Below are 20,416 nucleotides of genomic sequence, written 5' to 3'. Positions count from 1 at the left end.
AAGAAATTGTACTCTTCCATTTATCAATTTAAAACTTATTTTACAATGTTCACAACAATTATTTTACTGTTGTATGTAACGTTTGGTTCAGGCCAGGATCCAGGTTATAAATGCAACACACGTGCCCGCGCGCGAGCATGCGCACGTTGCTTCGCGTTGCACAACGTTTTGCCACCGGAAGTGATTCTCTCCCTCAGTAGGTCAAAATGGCGGCGCGCTGCATGTGAAAAGGACATAACGAGAACCGGCTCTATGCTTTGAGAGCATGTTTAAAACACCATGTACCAGACTGTCAGGTGAATAAGTACAATATATTTGCGGATTGTTCTTGCTGCGTTGCATGCGAACTGGTATCCTCATCATCATTTGCTAAATGTAACCCGGAAAGCGAATACCTAGGCTAGCCGCGATAGCATACATAACTAGCTCTCGTCTACAAGGTGGCATAACTGGTCTGATGTTGACCTTATGTGACCCTGCTATTATGATTCAGTTATAAACTGTTCATAGGCACTATCCGCGATGTAAATGTGGACTCATTTGATGAGCCGTTTTTAATGTACTAAACAAACCCATACACGTACACACCCTTGAACGTTTTTAGCACAGTGCTTGGTTTTAATATACGATAGTCAACAGCACTGACACAGCATTGGGAATGAGGTTATCTTATTGTCATGGTTTGTGTAGAATGTACATCCAAGAGAGAGCTCGCATGGTGACATTAACAAAGTGTCCTCTATTTCTAGGTCTGGTTGGTGCAAGTGTGAGCCAGAAGTTATTAGGAAATGCTTCCATCAATTATCAGACTGCTCGCAGCCTGATTCATTTATATAGGAAAGAGCCATCGAATTGGATAACGTATCAGCAGCTGCATTTCCTAAAACGCCAGGTAGGTTGTTGGTAGAGGTGCATCCACCAAAGATGTTGGCTTTGATTAAATGTGATTTTATGCAAGGATTTCTATTCTGCATCTGCAAATAGTTTTAAACCAAACTTGCTTTTTAAAACAGGAAGTCAGACTGTTTTCGTTTATAATTTTCTAACATGTTTTTGGAGGCTGACTTTATGCGACAACTTGAAATTGACAATTATGATTTTGCTCCAACTTTGTTTATTTAAAATTTTCAGTATGTCACAAAGGGCAGCAGCGAGCTCCATCAGCGAGCCGCCCCTAAACGGACACCTGCTATCCCAGTTTTGGACGAGAGGGACGACAGTGTGGTCCAACGGGTGCAGCATGTACAGGCTATCTATCCCCCACACCCAGCAGACATTATGCCTCAACCAGATGATGTCACCAGTGAGGAAGTGGTATTGCCGGGAATATCCAATGCACTGCCCTCGGCTGAAAGGACCTTACTGAAGAAGGGGAGTGAGAGGGAGACATCGGATGAGACGCCACATTTGCACGTGGAGACGGATGAGGCCAGAGAGGCCCGTCTGGACCGACAGTGGAAGGAGCTCAAGGTCGACGTATCCGAGCTACCGGGTGTCTATGCCAGGCTAGCCAAGAGCAGACTAACAGGTACAGTGCTTCAAATACTATGGTCGTACAGAAGAGGCTTTTATCTAAAGTGCATGCATTCAGATACATGTCCTTTTGGAGGAGCAGTCTAGGTGTAAGGCATCCAGTGTTTCCCATACATAGACCAATGTGTGGCGCAGCGCCACAGAATACAGAAAAACACAGAGCGCCACAAGTTGATTCTGCTTCTTTTTTGCGATTTTTAAATGTAAATATCGTTCCGTTCATTCATCTCCTCATAGCATTCTTTCTCCCTGACATTCTCGTTCACACACGCATGCGCACACAAACATGCACACACAGAGACAAGCGCGCATTCATGCCAGTGGTGCGCAGGTACACTTATAAACAGCTGATTCGCCCGCTCCCCCCTCTCAATGCGCCTATCAAAGGAAAACCCGAAGCAGTGGGATATTTGGCACAGAGAAGACGGTCGGCGACCGTTTTACCAAAGTTTAGTCATATATACTGTGCTCAAAAACACCTGCCGAAAATTATTGTTAACTTAGAAAAGATAATGTTAGCCCTTATGAACTCAATGTTATTGATATTGAACATTCCAGCATAGATAACGTTGGTAACGCAGCAAACAATGTAATTAATATGAAATGCGGTTATAGTTGAGGTAGGCTTCGTTATTAGACTGGGTACCCCCAGCCCGTTCTGCTGGCGATTTGAATTCACAGCACAGGCTGGAGAGCAATACATTTCTTTCTGTTTCCGATCCGCTTTTACTGGAGCCAATCACCAAGCTGGCTTTTCCCCCTGGCGCGCTATTGGGTGTAACAGAATGATTGCGAATTGACTGTTGCGTTTGTTGGTCTGATTGGTTGTTATTATTATTGTTATTATTATATTAATATTGTTACATTATACTACTGATTTAGTTTTACCAAAAAAGTTTAATACAAGAACCCCCCCCCCCCCCGTCTGGGACCCTACTCCCACCCCCAAGCAAATTTATTTCTCATAAAAAGGCTAGAAAACACACATACACAATGTCATCATGACCTTTATTAAACATACAATAAACATTTTTTGGATGTAAAAATATGTTTTTATAAATATTTTTTTTTCAACAGCCGATTCAGAACAAGTCTGCGACCCACCAGTTGAGAAACACGGCTCTAGACAATCATTGCCCACAGTATTATACTCAATGACATTTGCATTGCTTTGAATCTACTTGCATATCCCACATAGGATCGTATAGAGTTAAACGTTTTTGTTTTTATGCGATGCATCGTTTTAATCCACATGCTACATGGTTTCAGCCCTGGTGGTGGTGACGGCTGCAGCTGGCTTCGCAATGGCACCTGTACCCTTTGACCCCGGGATGTTCGCCCTTGCTTGTCTGGGAACTGGGCTAGCCTCCTGTTCTGCCAACTCCATCAACCAGGTCAGTTACCTCCCCAACTCTCATCACAGTGCGTTTACGTAGATTCTTGCGTTGATGCTGACTCCTTAAGGTTCCCTATTCATCTGCACACCAGTTGAATTGTATCTTGTCATTAGTTAATGCCGTTACTTGGTTTGTCCATTTATATAATTCTCTTGTACAGGATTGGTCAAATTTGCGCACAAGATAGGAACTTGTATTGGGAATGCAAAGAATTATTTCGTGGTTAGAAGTGTTCCAGCCTCTCCATTATTAACAATTAGCAATTGTTCGATTTGTCTGTTTTTTTTGTTGCTGAATATTATTTGGAAAACAGAAGTGGAAATTTGCTTTGAATATCTATTAGCCAGCGAGACATTATTTATTTAATGTTAAATCCCATTATTTATCAAATGCTATGCTAAGTGCCATTCTTTAATGGGCTGAAGGATGGATGCCCCTTACTGTCACTTCTTCCATGATAAATTGTGTTTATCAGTGCAACAAATAGGGCCTACTCAGTCATAATGAGGTATGACATGCTCTGTCATTAGCCGTTATGCAATACCTTGAGTGCGTGGTAAAAGTTATGTTGTTCTATAATATATTATCAAGGTTGCACACATTGCTTGGATTGCTCTGCCAAAAAATGGATGCTTAACCAAATAAATTTCCTGTTCAAAATAAAACAGGTCTGATTTCTTAAAGGACAAATATTGCAATAGCAGTCAATAATACAATTATTATTGTCGTAGATCTGCTACAACCGCTGTCTAATCGAATGTATCTATTCGATCTATTAATCTTTTCTAAATTCTATTTGTTTGATGTACGAGTTCCTATGTCCTATAGACACTTTTGGCTTTATTCTTATTATTTGACTTTAAAGATAAATTAAAAAGTATAGTTTCATGCATCGTATCCCTCAGACTTTTGGATTTGTCTTATCAACAAGGACGTTTGTACTTGTTAATTACACAAATATTCTATAATGCTTACAGTTTAAGGTTTTTCGTTTTGTTGGATGACACTGGACATTGTGGTGGACTTTATGTACATGCCACCCCTTTCGACATTGAAAATAGTTGAAAGATTTGATGATTATCTAAATGTCAATCATCTTTCAGGTTATTGAACAATGACAAAAATGTAGTTGATGTTATGCATCAATATATGCATTTAGATTGGATATTAAAGTCTTCAAGCAAAGGGCAAAAAATACACATTCTTATGTGTGGCATTTATTTATGCCAAATGGGAATGTGTCTTCTGTACAAGGCCGGTACTGTATGTTATTGGACTGTAGCCCCGCCCACATAGTTATGTAACTGTATAGACCTAGACAATAATGCAGGAGCCAGCAAAGCCCTTGGTTTGACCTTTGCCTTGCATTCCTCCTTTACCGGGCATCTCAAAAATGCATCAAGAGGAGACAGTAAAGCTGTTATTATGTCCCTCCCTGGAAACATTTTCTTTGTTAACTATAACATTTTGAGCCTTAGCGTCAGGAGACTTTAAATGCCTGTCATGATTAGGGCCGCCGCCGCCACCGTTGTTGCACGGCGGTGACGTTGTGCACAGGAATGCACTCAGTGACTTAAGAATATTAGTTTTAATGGGTGACCTCTCCCTCAGCCCCTGGATTGAACTCCACTCAGTGGCTCAGCCTGTAATTTGCCGAGAGAGACCTGATTACACTGCAGGTTCCTTCCCCGAGGTGCAGAGGAGGAGCAGACCACTGCTGCATGCCCTAGCTTCAGGCCCCGCCCGCCTCGCTCTCAACTGAAACAACCGTTCTTGACGAGGTCAACCAAACATTCAATTTATCCTAGGAGGCATCCCTGTTGTTTGCCGCCGCCGTACAATCACTAAGTTAGTCATTTCCCCCGTCGTGTATCACTTTTAAGTGGGGGCATCTATGAACACGCATGTGCAAATGTTTGAAGAGCGTTAAGCAAATGTTTGAAGAGCGTTTTCTTCTTCAAAGGGCCGTGTTTGTATTGTGTATAGTCTATCAATTCATCTCCTGCGGTTTGCATTGTCTCATCTTGTTAGCGTAAGGGTGATACTGTTTCGCCTCTTGTGTACCTTCACTTTGCACGAGAACAGGTGTGCAAATATCTTTTTTGGCCATGAGGTAATAATACCTGGTCACCTGCTCACCCAGAACTTAACAACCCCCGATGACTTCACACTCGAAGAGCCCCGAGAGTTGGCATCTAGCCCTCCTAGCTTGAGTCTTTATTTGTGGGCAGGCCAGAATCTGAAGCCCTGTCAGTCAGTATTTCCTCCCGCAGCCCCGGGCTAAGATATAATATAACTTCATGTTTCCTCTCCTCCTCCAGACAGGCACTGATTCAAACTGAGACCATAAAATAATATTACGACTTTGAAATGCCGCCTTGAGGTTTCGAAACATTATGCACTGCTGGTGCAACTGCATGTAACAATCCCCTTCTTGTAATTACCAACGACGAAAACAACAACAACGGGACGGGGGACGTGTGTGACACATAATCACCTGTTGTCCTTGCTGCTGTGGCGACACACTATGATCATCTGTCACTCCCTTTGTCTCCTCCCCAGAGACACACCCTCACCTGTATGTCATTGATCTCGACACTGCCGAGGTGAATTAGGAAGTTGAGGTGAAGAACACCTTATAGATCCGGTTCCAGCTTTTCCCCCCCTCTCTCCCCTTCATCCGTGTCCACTCTTTCATCTGGGGGGTGGGTGGGAATTACCGCAGAATCGCTGTTTCAGACTGATCAAAGCGAAGGGGCTTTTTACTATTGGACTGATCAAACAACTGTACAAACAAATCAAAGCAAGGGGAAGATCCGACGGGAAAACTTCCTATCGCTTGGGGTGTTACTCTCTACTAACAGTCTTTCAGTTGTACAGATCTCATCTTTGTAGACCTCTGTTTTGAGTTTAGACTGAATAGGATTTCTTTGGCTAACTAGTCAAATGTTGCCAACAGAAAACTTTTTAGGAAATATAAAATGGTCAAATATAAAATGTATGGTTCCCTCCTAGTTTTTATTTACTATAACGTCTCGTCATTTGAAACTTCTCTTTGAAATCATCAGTACAAGTTATCTGTAAACTCTGCATTTCATTTTGCTTTTCGTTGTACCGGAATTTTATTATGGGAACACAGCATCTTGTGTATAGATCTAGACAGAAAAGGTTTCTAATAAACCTTTTTTTGACTACCTTTTGGAACAACATAAATGACAACATAAAACAGCATTAAAAGCAGTAGGAGCTTCCCGTTAACCTCCCAAGGACGTTTATCAGCAACCTTTACTTCTGTGTTTAGAATCTAAAGTGACAGAGGCGTGTGTAGTTATGTGACCACACACCTGTCAAATTACCTCAAGGGGAAGGGCAAATAGGTTTAGGTGGGAGATAAATGCTCTCGCTTTGGGAAGTAGCAACAGGACCTTTAGTTGGGCTGTCAAATCCCCAAGACTGTTCTTTGTCCTGCAGGGCAGTGTCTACACATGCAGCAAAGTGGTTACCGGATTTGCAAGCGCTATTAAGTACCCAGAGTCACGTAAAGAGGTCATCGGAATTTACTGTGATTTGGAGTTCTTCATTTCCGTCACATGCCATTTATTGTTCATATCAAACCCTTTTTAGGCCTATAAACTATTTTGTGAGCTTTGATGAAAGTCAGATTGCATGTGTCAGGTTCCCTGCTTGGATGTACATTATAGTTGAGGTAGTCTCTCAAATCTGACTTTACATATATTTTCAAAGTCTGATGGTAGACAAGCTCAAATCTGGATGAATGTTCGTTTCACTTTCTTGCTCTTCTTCATTGTTTCAAACAATCATGTTGGAAGCGGAAATCTGTGAGCGCGTAATTGGCTATTAAAAGCAAACACAACTCAGCCAGCAGGAGTAAACCCTAAAAAATAACCTGTAAAGAGTTACAAATCAACATGGTGTAGACTGGACACTGTAGAAATACCTCATTTAAAGCTTCATCCGCATGTGGGAATGACTTATCTTTGGTAGAATCTATCCCTCTCGGAGCAATGACCACGGGGGAGGTGGTGGGGCAGTGGACACCATCGGGTGTTTTCCTCTGTCTTGTCCCTCTGTGGACCCAATGGGTAAGAATTAGAAGGTTGAATTATTTGGGAATGTCCAGGAGGTGATTCGGTCCTCCAAAAGCCCCTTTGGCGCACAGCCGTCACCATCTCCCAGGGTGTTCTAACCGTCACCACCCTCCCGTCTGGGGCCACAATTTCTACTAATTGGATAATTGTATCTGAAGAGAGTTTCAAGCTGCAACCTATAACACGGGTAACCCGAGGCTCCCGCCCCCCACCAGTGTGACTGAGACCCGATATGGTCGTTTGACTGTCAAAACAAGAGCGCCACACTGTTTTGACAGGGACCGCGGTGTAAGTCACACCGCGTCGACACGTGTGTGTTTGTTTGGATAAACAGATGGCGGCTTGTTTGCCCGAATGTCTCGTGTCATTTCTGCTTTCACGTTCACGGCAGCGAATCTTCCTTTTTGTCTGCCATCTCCTGCCGAGAGCTGTCTTGAGGCTGGCACGCACACACAAGCAAGCCCCCCCGTCCCATCCACCACAGCTCTCTGAGCGTACACCCTTTAGGTCCTGTGTAGGCATGCATTATTTACTTTCTTGCCTTTCTTCTGTGTCCCTCTGCAAGTTATTTGCAGTGCACAAGGGTATGACAGGACGTGAAAGGAGAAAAGGGTTGAAATAATTTTTGAAAGACACGACGGCTCAATGTTTTATCATGATTACGACTTTCAAAATTGTATTCAATATTTTGGGCTACTAAGCTGGCTCTGTTTAGTTTGGGTTAAATGCTATGGAGCTTTTCCATAGTAATGCAAATAAAGTGTTTCCTTGATAATTTCATTCACTTTGTAGTTAAGGTGACTCAATTCTTAATCTGTCACGTATCGGTTATCCTGCGTGTAAAGCAAGCTCAGTTGGAGAAAGATATCCAATGCAACGTGTGGCTTCAATGAAGGATGGAACAGCAAAACCAAAGAAATTAGAATCATACACATTTTAATTGTTGGTACCAACCTTTAGTATCACTCTTCTCCAGTATCTACACGTGCTGCAAGATCCCAATGACTTCTCAATGTTGGTTGTTGAAAATATTTCCTCCAAACTATTGATTTATTCATAGTGAGTCAATCACTTAATTAATTTCTTCCAATCGTGTTAATGTTTAAATTGGTGATCTGCCAGTTGGAATGGGCACCAAGACAAATCAGATAAAGTACTTTTATTGGTATGAATGTGAAATACCGATAATGTTTAAGGGGACCATTAACATTTTCTAGCTATACTTAGAAATTACAATAAAATGTATAGTAATGACCCCGTTGGCAGACATTGAACATAAAAGCTTGCGCCTTTACATATTTCACACATGTGTGGGCTTCATCGGTTCAACATGATTCGATCAAATGTATTGGAGTCTCTTCTAAAATGACACCAATTGCTCAGGGTGGCTTGGCCTTGATCAAAGACCCAAGTATTACACCTAAAGTTTCCTTTGGCAACATATCACATTACACCAAATAGTCTTCATATTGTACTACAAGCGTCCTTGACTGCAGTGACTCCGTATGAACATAAACTTGGAGACCTCCACGTTTGTTTTAAATGCACACAAGGCAGGGTGTAGTGTTTCATTAACAGGGAAAGAGGCGCTAGCCACCTACTGAGATATTCCCCCCCCAGGCTCCACTGTCTGCACACCCTGAGCCCAAACTTTTAAGGCTGTCAGAACAATTTTCAGGAATTTGACTCCTCTTCTTGTCGTTTTGGATACCCCACATAGCCTACTTTTCCTTTCTTCTTGCAAAGATCCCATTTTGCAGCTGCTTGGTCGAGCTCGGCGAATACAAGCCGAATAATTAATGACCTTAGTTTACCCGCGTTGAACAAGTGATTGAACTGTAAATGTATGTCTGACCCAAATAATTAAAGGATCCAGCAATAGGTTTTGCACCTTGACATTCAAATTACGATTCAGTATTCAAGAGTTTTGTTACATTGGTTTCCTTTATATTTGAAATGATATGCTAATACCCAAGAGTCCATGACATTACTTTCGTTTATGTCGGCCTCTTAGCTGTGCTAGAATGTGAGAAGACCATCATGTTTTGGAATGGCAAATAAAAGTCACTTCAACTGCTTCCTAAATGATGGAAATAATAAATAGCCCACACTTCATTGTCGTTCATTGTTTGTATATTGAACATTAAATGATATTCACCAATGGTACACCTTTGCTTACTTTTATGTTGACGTCTAGCCTTCACTAAAACACAAGCACCCTCTGCCACGAAAATGCACCAATTTAATACAACTTGGTAAATAATTATGTTACTGCCTCAACCACTTTAGACGTGGTTTGTCTTCGTCACAATTTGTTCCTTCGGATTCCTTTTGTTATTTTTTGATCAGTTCTTTGTTTTATAGAACCGCTAATTGTTTTTATTGGCGGTTCTAATCAGTTTTTTTACAAACTGATTAGAACCGTGAACAAAGGACAGATTTAACAAACTCTTGATCCTTCTGTCGGAACAGATGCTATTCCTCAGATGTTGTTTTCCAGCACCTCTCTTAAAACAATAGAGCAGAAATTACCCTTTGCCATGGAGTGCATTTTTTCCTCCATGCGGTCTTTTCTCCAGGGAGAATGGATGGAAAGATCTGTGTAATCATCTAGTGCGATGGCTTGATGGTTGTCTTTCATTTGCCATTTGGATTAAAATGAATATTTAAGCAGACAGCCCTGTTAAATATTTAATCACCCTTAAATCCTTTTGTGTCGCACTGCGGGGTGCCGTGTCAAACTGTACACATTGGAACTCCTGCTGCGCGGGGAATGGCTTTCTCCTAGTCAAAACGGTCAAGCAGTATTGCAGCTGTTGTATAACCGCCTGAAAAATAAATTTACAAAGCTCCTTCTGCTCGTAAAATAAACAGTACAAATATAATGTGTTCATTGTTATCACTGTAATTCCCTTGGATACAGAAGGTTCCACTATGGCCAGTAAACAAGCCATGTCTGGTTGTGTGGCTAGGTAAGAAAGCATGTCAAATAATAGTTAAAAGTCACACGCAAGGTTTCATACCGTGCCTTCACCGCAGCCGCATGTTTACAGCAAACGCGCCTCCACCACTCGCCACAACAGTCAGCGAAGGGGGAAGAAAAAAGCCTGGGAGTGAGTGACAGGCAGGTGGATCTGCTTGCCCACAGGTCCTCAGCTCCTCAGCTCTGCCTCCAGGCCTCAACAAAGCACTGTGATTACAGGCTTCATAGCCAGAGGAGATGAGTGAGAGACACTGCTGAAGACCTGAGTGGGAGGAGGGTTGAGGGGAGCAGACTTCCGCTCAACAACAGTTTCTGTCACCGGCGGGTGCTTGCGTACAATTCTCTTGAACGGGATGATCCTTTTCTGTTACGCCTCGTGATGTTTTTAGGAGGATGTGGGATACATCGGAAAAACACAAGAGGAAGAACAGTTTTGGATCCGCTGATAACCTCAGTTTCTGTATGTGAATAAACGTGGGAAAGGAGCATGTGAACTGTGCTTGTGTTTCTCAATCCGCTCATGAAGCAGTGCTATTTTATATTCGAACATAGCAGAGCTTCACAGTTCTCTGTTAATGTGCAGTCAGGACTTAAATTTGTTTCCACATTTCTGAAACTGCGCCTATGGTAACCTTTTGAGCAAATGATGTTGCTTCCTTATTCCTCACGGAGCACCTTTTTGTGTGAACAGGACTCGCTTGTGTTGCAATTGTAACTGCTAGGGTCGATTGACAATTCCCATCGTCTTTGTTTGTTGTTGTTCTGCATGGCATGTCTTTTTGTAAAGAAGCATATTCACATGAATAACTGCTCTCTGTAGGCCTATGCTGCTCCCCAAAAGTATTATTAATAGCCGACTAACCTTAAAATTCAATCCTACGTTCACTGAAGGCTCAAAACGGATGTGGTAAAGGCTGGCAGAGGAAAGCATTTCTGCTGAGATAGGATCGTGGAAACATGCCAGCATTCAGTATTTCCTTGATAGAAATAGGCATATCATTTATTTATCCTCTATTTATCCACTTGTAACACATTGAGATTCCAGATGTCTTTTGCAAGGATGACCTGGCCATAATAGAGCATTTATTAATATGATTAATGTGAAACGATGTGTGATTTCCCACAGCAAGTTATTCTGTTTATTTGTTATTCTAATGGTTTGAATTGAGGGTTGGTTATGCAATGATTGACTGCTATAATGGCTTGCCGTATTATCGCAATGGCTTTCCCTGCAATTATGCACGAATACTTCAGAGTGAGGGAGTTTAACAATTGAGTTGGTACAAAACCTAAACCATTGTTAACTCTCAGAAGCCAAGCAACCAGAAATTCCAAACTAGTGGGACACTATCAAGTTAGCAAGATCGATGATGGTGTTTCAGAATAGAAAGGGGTTTTTATGTAGGCCATGTATTTCTTTTTCCCACCCCAAATCTCTAGCTTGCCCTCTCCATTGAAAGGTAATGCAGCCAAAGGCTAGCAAGAACACTCCATTTAATGCTGGGATGCGTGGATAATTCACAAAAGCAGCCCTGTTTATGGAGTGCCCGCAAGCTAACATTGCATGCTAATTTATTTTCAGCCCAGAATCTTTTGGGGGGCAACGGCTTTGCTCTTGGGGGAAACAAGATGGCTTCCAGCATGGAGAAAAGCCTGTCCCTAAGCCTGTCCGGACGGCTGCTTGTGGCACCTAAAACTCTTTTTGACATATTCTCGGGGGTATAGTTTAACTAGTGTGATGTACAAGCACTGCTTGGTTCGCTTGAAACAAAGCCGTTTATCTGGCCTGTTTTTTTTCCCTGGTTGGGAAGATGGTAATTTATTTTTGGAACGTAGCTCTGTAAATGAGAAGAATCAATCTATTCTGTTGTTGACATCAGCCTTGGCACATTGCCTTGTGTGTAAACGCTTCAAGCCATATATTACCCTAATAGGTTTTCTAATAGTATCAAGAGCACCCTAGTATATCTTTTTCCAACCATTTTGTTAAACTGGAACTTCTCCAATCTCCAAACTTTTCCTCGTTTTTCATTGTACGATATGTTAATAATCTTTTTTTTTTGTCACAAACCAATTCAGCCATTATTCCTCATAGTACAACAAAGTGCTGGTTTGAATTCCGTCTCTTCAGACGGTTGTCATTACCTTGCACCTGGCAACATTAATATCTGCCCCTGCTCCTAATTGCATCTATTATTTGGAATGTCAATAACTGTTGTTGAAATGGCACATCCTTCATTTCATCGCCTCCAAATATACATTGTGGCACATTTAATTGTGCCACATGTCTGCAATTGTGAAAATCTTTATTATATTCTTTTCACGGTTTATTTTTGGGGGACATAGATTTTGCCGTGTAGATTTGAACCCCCCTATTTTACAAAGTATACTTCCCCGTCTACCCCAAATGCTCATTGTTGTTCATTATGAACACCTACAGTAGGTGTTCATAACCGCTCTCACTGAGTTTTTGACTGGCTAACTGTTTTTGGTTCTCTTGCATAACCATCAATCTCACACACACACACACACCTACAAGCACACCTACCTGTTAGTTTGGGTGTGGTTGTGGCTGTCATCCTCAAGCCTTCCTTTAAGTCACTTCAGTGGTTGAAGTTATAGTCTTTTGACGCCCCAGCTGTGTTAGATGCAGACAATCCGTCACTTGCTGTTTTGTGTTTGCCACTAATTACTGTTCACACGACAGGCCGTAGAGAATGTGTGCACGTGTCAAATGACTAGAACCTGACCCCTGTTGAATTATGAATCATATAAGTTGAAGTCAACTTATAAAATACCGTAAAAAAATATGCAATGGCAATCATATCAGTGTATATTTCCATTTGCCTTCTACAAAAAATATTTTTAATTCAATGGCTCACCTGCAAGCTTGTTCTTTGATACTTTGTCACATTCTGTCAACCAGGAAAAAAATCACTTGAGAGGTGTGGCTCCTTGGCTCAAGTGGGCTCTGACGTCAGTTATAAGGCCCTTGGTATTTGTACATATTGACTAAGACAGGGGCTTAACATACACAGCTTTTTTCAGGGTTTTTTCTCCATGACTCCCCTGATCTTTTATCTTGGCGGGTGATGAAAGAGCTGCCGTGGCATCAATCTGTCCTCCTCTGTTGCAAACGGTTCTCCACTCATTGTCTTACTACCCACACCCATCAAATGCAACGTCCCTGATCACACGCAGATAAAACCAAAAACCTAAACTCTTGTAGGATCCAACTCATTCATTCAAGAAAAAAAGGCAGGAACCATCACTTTTTACTGGCCATGTTCAACCCTGTCATTTGTAGCCAACTTTTGTGCCATGAGCGTGCAGTGATAATACATGTTCTCATTTTAGAAAGGCCTCCTTTGGTATTCCATGTAGGACCAGTTATGTCAATTAAGTGTTTACAGGGGATCTGTTTCTTTCTTTAGTTGTACTAGTACTTGCAATTTGCTTTTAAAGAATATCTGGAACTCTATTCAACACGCTTTCCTCATTGGCTAGGCTCCTTTTTCTTTATACCATGTAACACAAGCTACACCATCTATGACTTTATCTCCACCATCCATCCATATATATTAATTTATCATTAAGGCTCGTAGTGCACATTGAGTGCACACGCTAAGTCTGTTGCGAAGCTGCTGAATCGTGTATTTTCCAATAGCCAACATTGATTTAAATAGACAAAAAGTATGAAAGTGGTCAGTAACCTCTCCAGAGGGACAGGGTTATCTCCTGCCCAAGTGCACTGGAAGCTGTGTCATGCCATGTCCTGACAGAAAGCATTTCAGCCCCCGCCTGCTCAGGGGGACAGAGGGCTGACAAGTCACTTCTGAGACCCGACGAGGTGCTAACCGTCTGCCTTCATGCTTGAGGGGACAGGGGAGGACGGGGAGAGGGTGGGGGGGGGGGGGGGGGGGGGGGGGGGGGGTGGAGAATGGGAGGGAGGAGGGTTGTGTTCGGCTGGGGTAAGCATGGAGGAGGACAGACGCTGACAGGGACTGTGTTCTGTCCTCCCTCCCAGCGAAGCAAGCAAGGAAGGGTCAAACCCCCCGGACACAATTTTAATCACTTTTCTATGGTCTCTGCTTTGGTCCTTTTTTGTGTTTGGCAAACTTGGTACCCCATGCGCGCACACAATGGTGCAACTAATACAATAAGCAAGTGGGCCAACAATTTGAGTTTTTTTTGTGTCCTTATGCAGCTGAAAAACAATATGTTTGCTAGTATCAAATTATAATGCCGGTCGAACATTCTTCAGTTCCTCCCACATTTCGAGCCCTACCCCTAACCCCCTCCCTGATGAACCAATTGAAGCCTTTGAAGTTTCATTTACACAAAAATGGTTCAACCTAAATTTGAACAAAATATCACAAATTCAACCTTTTGACAGATCTTCACGAAAACGTCGCCCACCCTTTTCTTTGTTTACTTGTAGTTGAGTCATGCCCGCCCCCCCTCCCCCCACCAGCGTTATCCTAAAGGCTGCCTCCTCTTGGAGAGCCGCACGACCCTCCTGCCTTAACCGCTATCAGATGTTTACTTTTGCACGACATGCAGGCACACAGAAGGCGGCCCGGTAGAAGAAAGGTTAGCCTGATTGAGGAATGTCCACACAGCGGGTCGGGCCTCCTCTGCAGCGGCGGCGCTCCGCTCTCAGGAGGATGATGGACGCGGGCCCCGTGACCCATGTCCCGGCACGTCCACGGTCCAACGGCACGCCAGAGACCGTCCAGGAATAAGGCTGAGAAACATTCTTCTGGATGTTTCTTCTGCATAACTGCAGCGAAAACAGAGAAGTGAAAGCTTATTATGGAATGCATGTAGACGTTGAGTACAAAATGTACAGAAAAGGAGGGGGAGACTTGTGTGCTCCATGCTGTTGGTCCGTTTCACCACACACACACCATGCATTAAGTCTTATCTTCACACTGCCCTACTTTATTAATGGCAATCTTCCCTTGGATTTGACCCGGCGGCGTTGTGAACTCGCTATGTAAAGTGTTTCTGATGTCGGCTGCTTGAATGCCTTCAGAGACTAAACAGTGTAGAGGACAAAGGTGTGAGAATTGGGGTATCTGCAGGGTTTTGGTCCCTCCCCCTCCCTTGTTCGCCTTGATCATGATTTGAAGGACCTGATGAAATGATGGATGAGTCTGTCCAGACCGAAGGAGTGGATTTAGCCACGGGTCACCAGAGCCTAGGGCCTGGACACAAGCCCCACCAGAGGTGCTGATAACTGCTGTCAGCCCGTAAGGAGGGCCAAGGCGTATATTCCACCCCTGTGCCGTGTTTTAATGGCCGGCTAAACTGGAGATGCAGACTGTCTGTCTGTCTGTACCCCCGCCATCTCTATACACACACACTCACACACAGACGCAGCACAGTCAGGGCCTGCGGTTAGACACAGCTGGGGAAGAATAATCTAAACACTCGCATTCTCTCCAACATACACACGCAGTCATGCACAGGACTCCTTTTCAACCGCAGCGGCTCCGACCGTTGAGAGGCCTTTTCCAAAGGCATGCCATGTCACTCACACCGTCCGGGGTCATTTTCCAAATGCCCAATGACAGCGGAAAGAGGCTGTTTATATTTTGCTTTTTAAACAAGTGTCTTGACCACACACGGCATGGACCGGCACAGCCAGGCCTTGGCTGCTCACATCACACCCACCCACCCTCCCTTCCAACGTGGTGCTACATGGACACCGGCCCGGGAAACAACAGAAAAATGCCCTTGGCTTAGTCAGAATGTTAACTTAATCGGAGGGAAGACATAGCCGGCCAACCAGAAGAAAGGGATTTTTCGTATTAGCGCAATCGAAGGTGTTTACAGATGGGTGAAAATGAGCATGTCGTCCAGGGAGCTGTGTGTTTAGTTTTCTGGTTAGGTCGGCCTTAGTTGGTGGGTGGTTCATAATGTTTCATTTAGTTGTGTGGCAGACGGCACCTCACCACTTCCTTGTAGTCGCCGGTAATTGTTTTTCTTTTTCGAATGTCTCAAAGCCTTTAATGTAAAAAGTTACAAAGGGTTCAAGGGAAGAATTCATATTCTGACAGGAATATTATTTATATCATGCAAAATAAACAAGACCAGATGCAACCGTTGCCAACTGACCTCCCTCCCAGCGCCGTGCCAGAGATTTGCAGTCATAATCATCATTCGATGAGCACGGCGTGGCGAGTTCCACCGTGTAACCCAAAACTCCTTTCACAGTCGGGAGGCGGCGCTTCCTGCCCAACGACGCTGCAAAACGGATGAGAGTCGTGATTGTTTATGACAGATAATTCACCTACGAGACACTGCTCCCACCGGAGCAGCTCAGCACACCGTCTCGAGCGTTGCATTGAAAGAGACGACGTTCATCTCTCTAGAATGTCCTGAAAATCCATAGATGGAAAAATAGTATACAGCCACTTATGTTTTGTTCAATGAGACCACCCGCACTAAAACCCTCCGCTTTTAGGTGAAGTAAACCCAGTATTTCAGCTCCAGTTTTGTCCTCTCCTACTACGCTGTCCCCTCTTACCTCTTTGTGGGTCAGTGCGGGGGCCCGGGCTGCCTCTGCCCTGCAGGCCTGGCTTGGCTCGGCCGTGGCAGCCGAAGGGACTGATTATCAGCAGGGCAGAGGTAATGCTGCTCTGCTCAGCATTAATTGGCTGATTAACATGAGGACAGTTTAGCACTTCACTGTCCCACACTCGGGCCATTAATCACGGACCAGGCGATGCCAGCTGAACGTCTGCCAACAGCTTTAAACAGCCATATAAAGGGAGGGATTGGAGTGTGTGTGTGTGTGTGATGGGGAAGGGGGTATATAGTTTTACATGCACAGCCAAGAGGGAGATGTGACCCACTCTGTCGGCCAGACAAAGTAATGCAGTCTCGGGGCCGTGGTGCCGAAGGAAAACCCAAACGAGACGCACAATGACTGCACGGCTAAAAGTACATTGCACCTGTGTGAGAGATTTGGCCGAGCGCGTTGTTAGTGTCTTGGCCGGCTACATCTGCTTGGGGGGCTCCCAGGCTACATATAAAATGGTTCCACTACATGCATGTGTTGCCATTGCAGTGCCTCTAAAATGGGCCTTGCAGCTGGGGAAGAGATGTGTGGTTCAAAGGTTATGCCGGTCTTTTTTCCCCCTTCCTTTCTCGAATATTCCTCCTCCTCCTCGCAGGCAGCTGATCGCATACAGACCAAAATGGTTTTCATGTTCGGATCGCACCAAGCGATCCGCCTGTCATTGCATCACGTCTCGGGATCAGAACGCCCTCCAAACTCCCGAAACATCTGCCAGCTGTCTCGCAAGTCGCATTCCAGACCCCGACGCTGTCTCCCGCTTTATCTCCTAGCCTATGGCTACCCTGGGTGCAAAATAAATAGTTTTTTATTTCCCCCTGTGATGAGAGTTAAGCACTCGGCACCGGATGTCTTGGGACCTCGGGCAGCAGGCTTTGCATCGTTCAGCGTTTTTTGTTAACTGTGGAAGCTGGTAGAAATGATATATATCCCGGTTTGGTTTGGATGAATCACACAAAAAAAAAACACTACTTCGACACTAACTCTGACTGCAGGAGTGGAGCGATAATGCTGAGGCCGTCACTGCCAGGTCAGCCCAGGTTTAGGCCATTAATATCCTCTCCTGTCCAAAGGCCATTCTACCGGGAGGTTGCCACAGTCTCTCGAGGGCTTCCTTTCCCACGCACACGTATCCTCTTTTTGTATTGGTACCAGTTCCAATCTGGTTTTACACTGGCTGGATCACCCGTGCACCCCATCCTCAACCCATACTTCCGGCTGCCATTTTAGTTATGTTGCATCTTTCTAACTTGCCATTTAGTCATTCATCAAAACGATAGAGAAATTAGTTTTGAGCGTACAGTTTGTAACACTCCTCATTAATGAGTGGGCAGGTTATTAGTTGGGCATTAGTTTCCTAACAGGTTGGACTTGGACATTGGTGTCCCAGAGCCTTTCGGCTGGGAGTCAAGCACCCTCTATACTCCCCATGTTTCTCTCAACCCATCCTCCTTTTTTATGTCTTATCTTTTGAAGTCACCTTGTTCCATTCTGTCCAAATCGAAGCGTCCTCCCACGCCCGTGTCTCTCGCAGCGCGTCTTCTCTGGCTGTGCTCAGCGCGTTATCTCCTAAACGCCTCACAGTGGGATCGTTAGGGCCGCGTTGCTACCTCAGGTTAATGGGCACTCTGAGACCACCGTAATCTGGTAAACAGGATCTTCCAGCCAAATGTGTTAATCGTCCACAGCGTCGTTGTCATCGCTCCAAGGCTATTCAACTTGACTCATAAGTCACTAAAAGCTTTTCAATGGCTGCAGTAAGAACAACTTTTATTTTCATGGTCACCCCGTAATACCCTTAGTCTGGCTCAGTTTGGCTCTGTGTCCGGGGCCGGTCCATTCGCATGTGTTGTCTATTTAATTTCTGCGTTTTTCCATTTTACTCATCAAAGCGTTTTTTTTTTTTTTCAGTTTTTTTGCCAGCGCCTTGGAATCCACTTTGGAAACCCCTAATCTATGTGAATCTGTTGCTCTTCGCCAAGCAGTCGATCAGACACAGAGTTCCTGGTCGATATAGAAAGCAGGCTTTTCCCTGATTTTCATGGTGTGCTGCATGAAGAAAGGACGTCCGCCATTCGTAGGCCCGCACGTGCAAACGGATGGCATGTGAACGTTTTTGTCCTTTTATTTGCACCTGGGTTGCTCAGAGGTAGGGGAGGAATGGCGGGACGTGCTTGCCAGCTGATGTTCCCCTGTGGAGCCAAGGCCGCGCAGCAGCTGTGTGTGTGTGTGTGTGTGTGTGCACGCTCAGCGCTCGCTTTGAGTCAGGAAACACACACCTGCCGCTCGTGTAAACACAATATGGCAGGTGTTTAGTCATTGCATCCCCCTTTTTTTCTTCTCTTTCTCTCTCACACCCTTCTTCCCTTTGTTCCCCCGACCTACAGTTGCCTACCTGTTGATGTGTTTGATTAGTCGACTGTAGGAGTGCGTCGGTCGTGTGTGTGTGATTTCTGGAACCCCTCCCTCTCTGCCATTCGAAACACCGGAAGCGGCTGGTACACCATTAAAAAACGAATGTGTGGTTGAATCCACACACCCCCTCCCCTGCTCCCAAAAAGGAAAAAAAAAGCTGAACCGGATGCACAAATTTTTGAGTGGTGTTCTGCATGTGGATTCTGCCGTTGAGGAGGTACTTACAGGATCGTTACAGCTATTTTGTAACGACTTTGTAACTCTTTGAAAGACTTCACAAGGCGACCGTGTGGTGTGCGCATCTGTGTCAAATATCAGAACCCTCTATTGAGCAGATGCTCTGTGTTTGTGTGTGTGTCTGCGTCTGGTTGTGTGTGTGTGTGTGTCTGTGCTTAGGGCTTTTATACCGTTCTAAAATATGAATGCGATACCAAAGCCCAAAGTTGTCTTCGTTCGGCGTGCACTTGACGACGGGAAGCACCGGCCTGCAGCCTGTTATCAATTGTGAGCCTCGGTAGCTGGTCGGGGTGGATCACGTTCTGTCTTTGATAGCCCTGAGGATCTGGCAGCTGCACCTCCCCTCCACCTCTGCTCTCTTGCTTTGGTCTCGCCTCGCTTTTCCGTTCTATCATCTGGCGGATAATTGTACCCGCAGTTACGGGTTGGTTTTGTGTGTGTGTAGGCGCGTCTGTGCGTGTGTGTGTGTGTGTGTGTGTGTGTGTGTGTTTTATAATTGGAAGCAGCAGCGGCGGCGAGCCCTAGCTTCCAGTGTGCTCCAGCGAGCTCACCTCGGTGGGGATGATACAGTGAAGCACGTACAGGAGCTTCGCTATTATAGTTTCATCGCTGGCGAAGCACCGTGGGATAGGAGCCGCGTGAGGCCCCTCGGCGCGCTCTGCTGTGAAATGACAAAAAGCCAGAAGGAAGTCATTTATGTGGCCTTTGTGGCTCATTAGCGCTTCCGAAACACATGGGGGACATGTGTTGTATAGTTTAATGGCAAAATATCAATATTATAGTGAGATTTTGTGCGGCTCTACTTGTATGCGTTGATTTGCACTCTGCAAACTATCTTTACTATCTATTTTGACAATTAAGTAAGGAATCTGCAAGCATAGATCCACCAGATGATTAATTGTAATGTATAATAATTATACATTTATTTTCATCAAAGGCTATTTGGTTGAAGTTAATTCCCACCCATCTGCTCTTGGCCATATGTCCTTACCCAGTATCTTGGTGTACAGAGGACTTTTTAAAGCTTTTCGATTGTAAAAAGTTTAAATCATAGGTACGTAATATCCCGCGACCCCATATGTGTATCAGGGGAGCCAACGAATATCATAAAACTGTCAATGTGCTGTGGACATATTTTAATAAATCGCAGAATTGG

At 44.3% G+C, this 20,416-nt stretch overlaps 1 protein-coding gene across 1 annotated transcript in view; it reads left to right on the top strand.

Annotated features, from left to right (window-relative positions):
- The first annotated feature begins 206 nt into the window (after positions 1 to 206).
- Positions 207 to 20,416, top strand: part of cox10 (cytochrome c oxidase assembly factor heme A:farnesyltransferase COX10) — a 31,412-nt gene continuing 11,202 nt past the window's right edge. The window contains exons 1-4 of the mRNA XM_079757304.1: positions 207 to 296; positions 750 to 892; positions 1,132 to 1,528; positions 2,803 to 2,927. Of these exons, the coding sequence (XP_079613430.1) occupies positions 266 to 296; positions 750 to 892; positions 1,132 to 1,528; positions 2,803 to 2,927 (696 nt within the window). The 5' untranslated portion in view covers positions 207 to 265. The remainder of the gene's footprint in view (positions 297 to 749; positions 893 to 1,131; positions 1,529 to 2,802; positions 2,928 to 20,416) is intronic.

Source organism: Pollachius pollachius, assembly GCF_949987615.1.
Source record: "Pollachius pollachius genome assembly, chromosome: 19".
In the NCBI taxonomy this organism is placed as follows: domain Eukaryota; kingdom Metazoa; phylum Chordata; class Actinopteri; order Gadiformes; family Gadidae; genus Pollachius; species Pollachius pollachius.
Note: the sequence above shows the minus strand (reverse complement) of the source record. Positions and strands in the feature narration are given on the sequence as shown.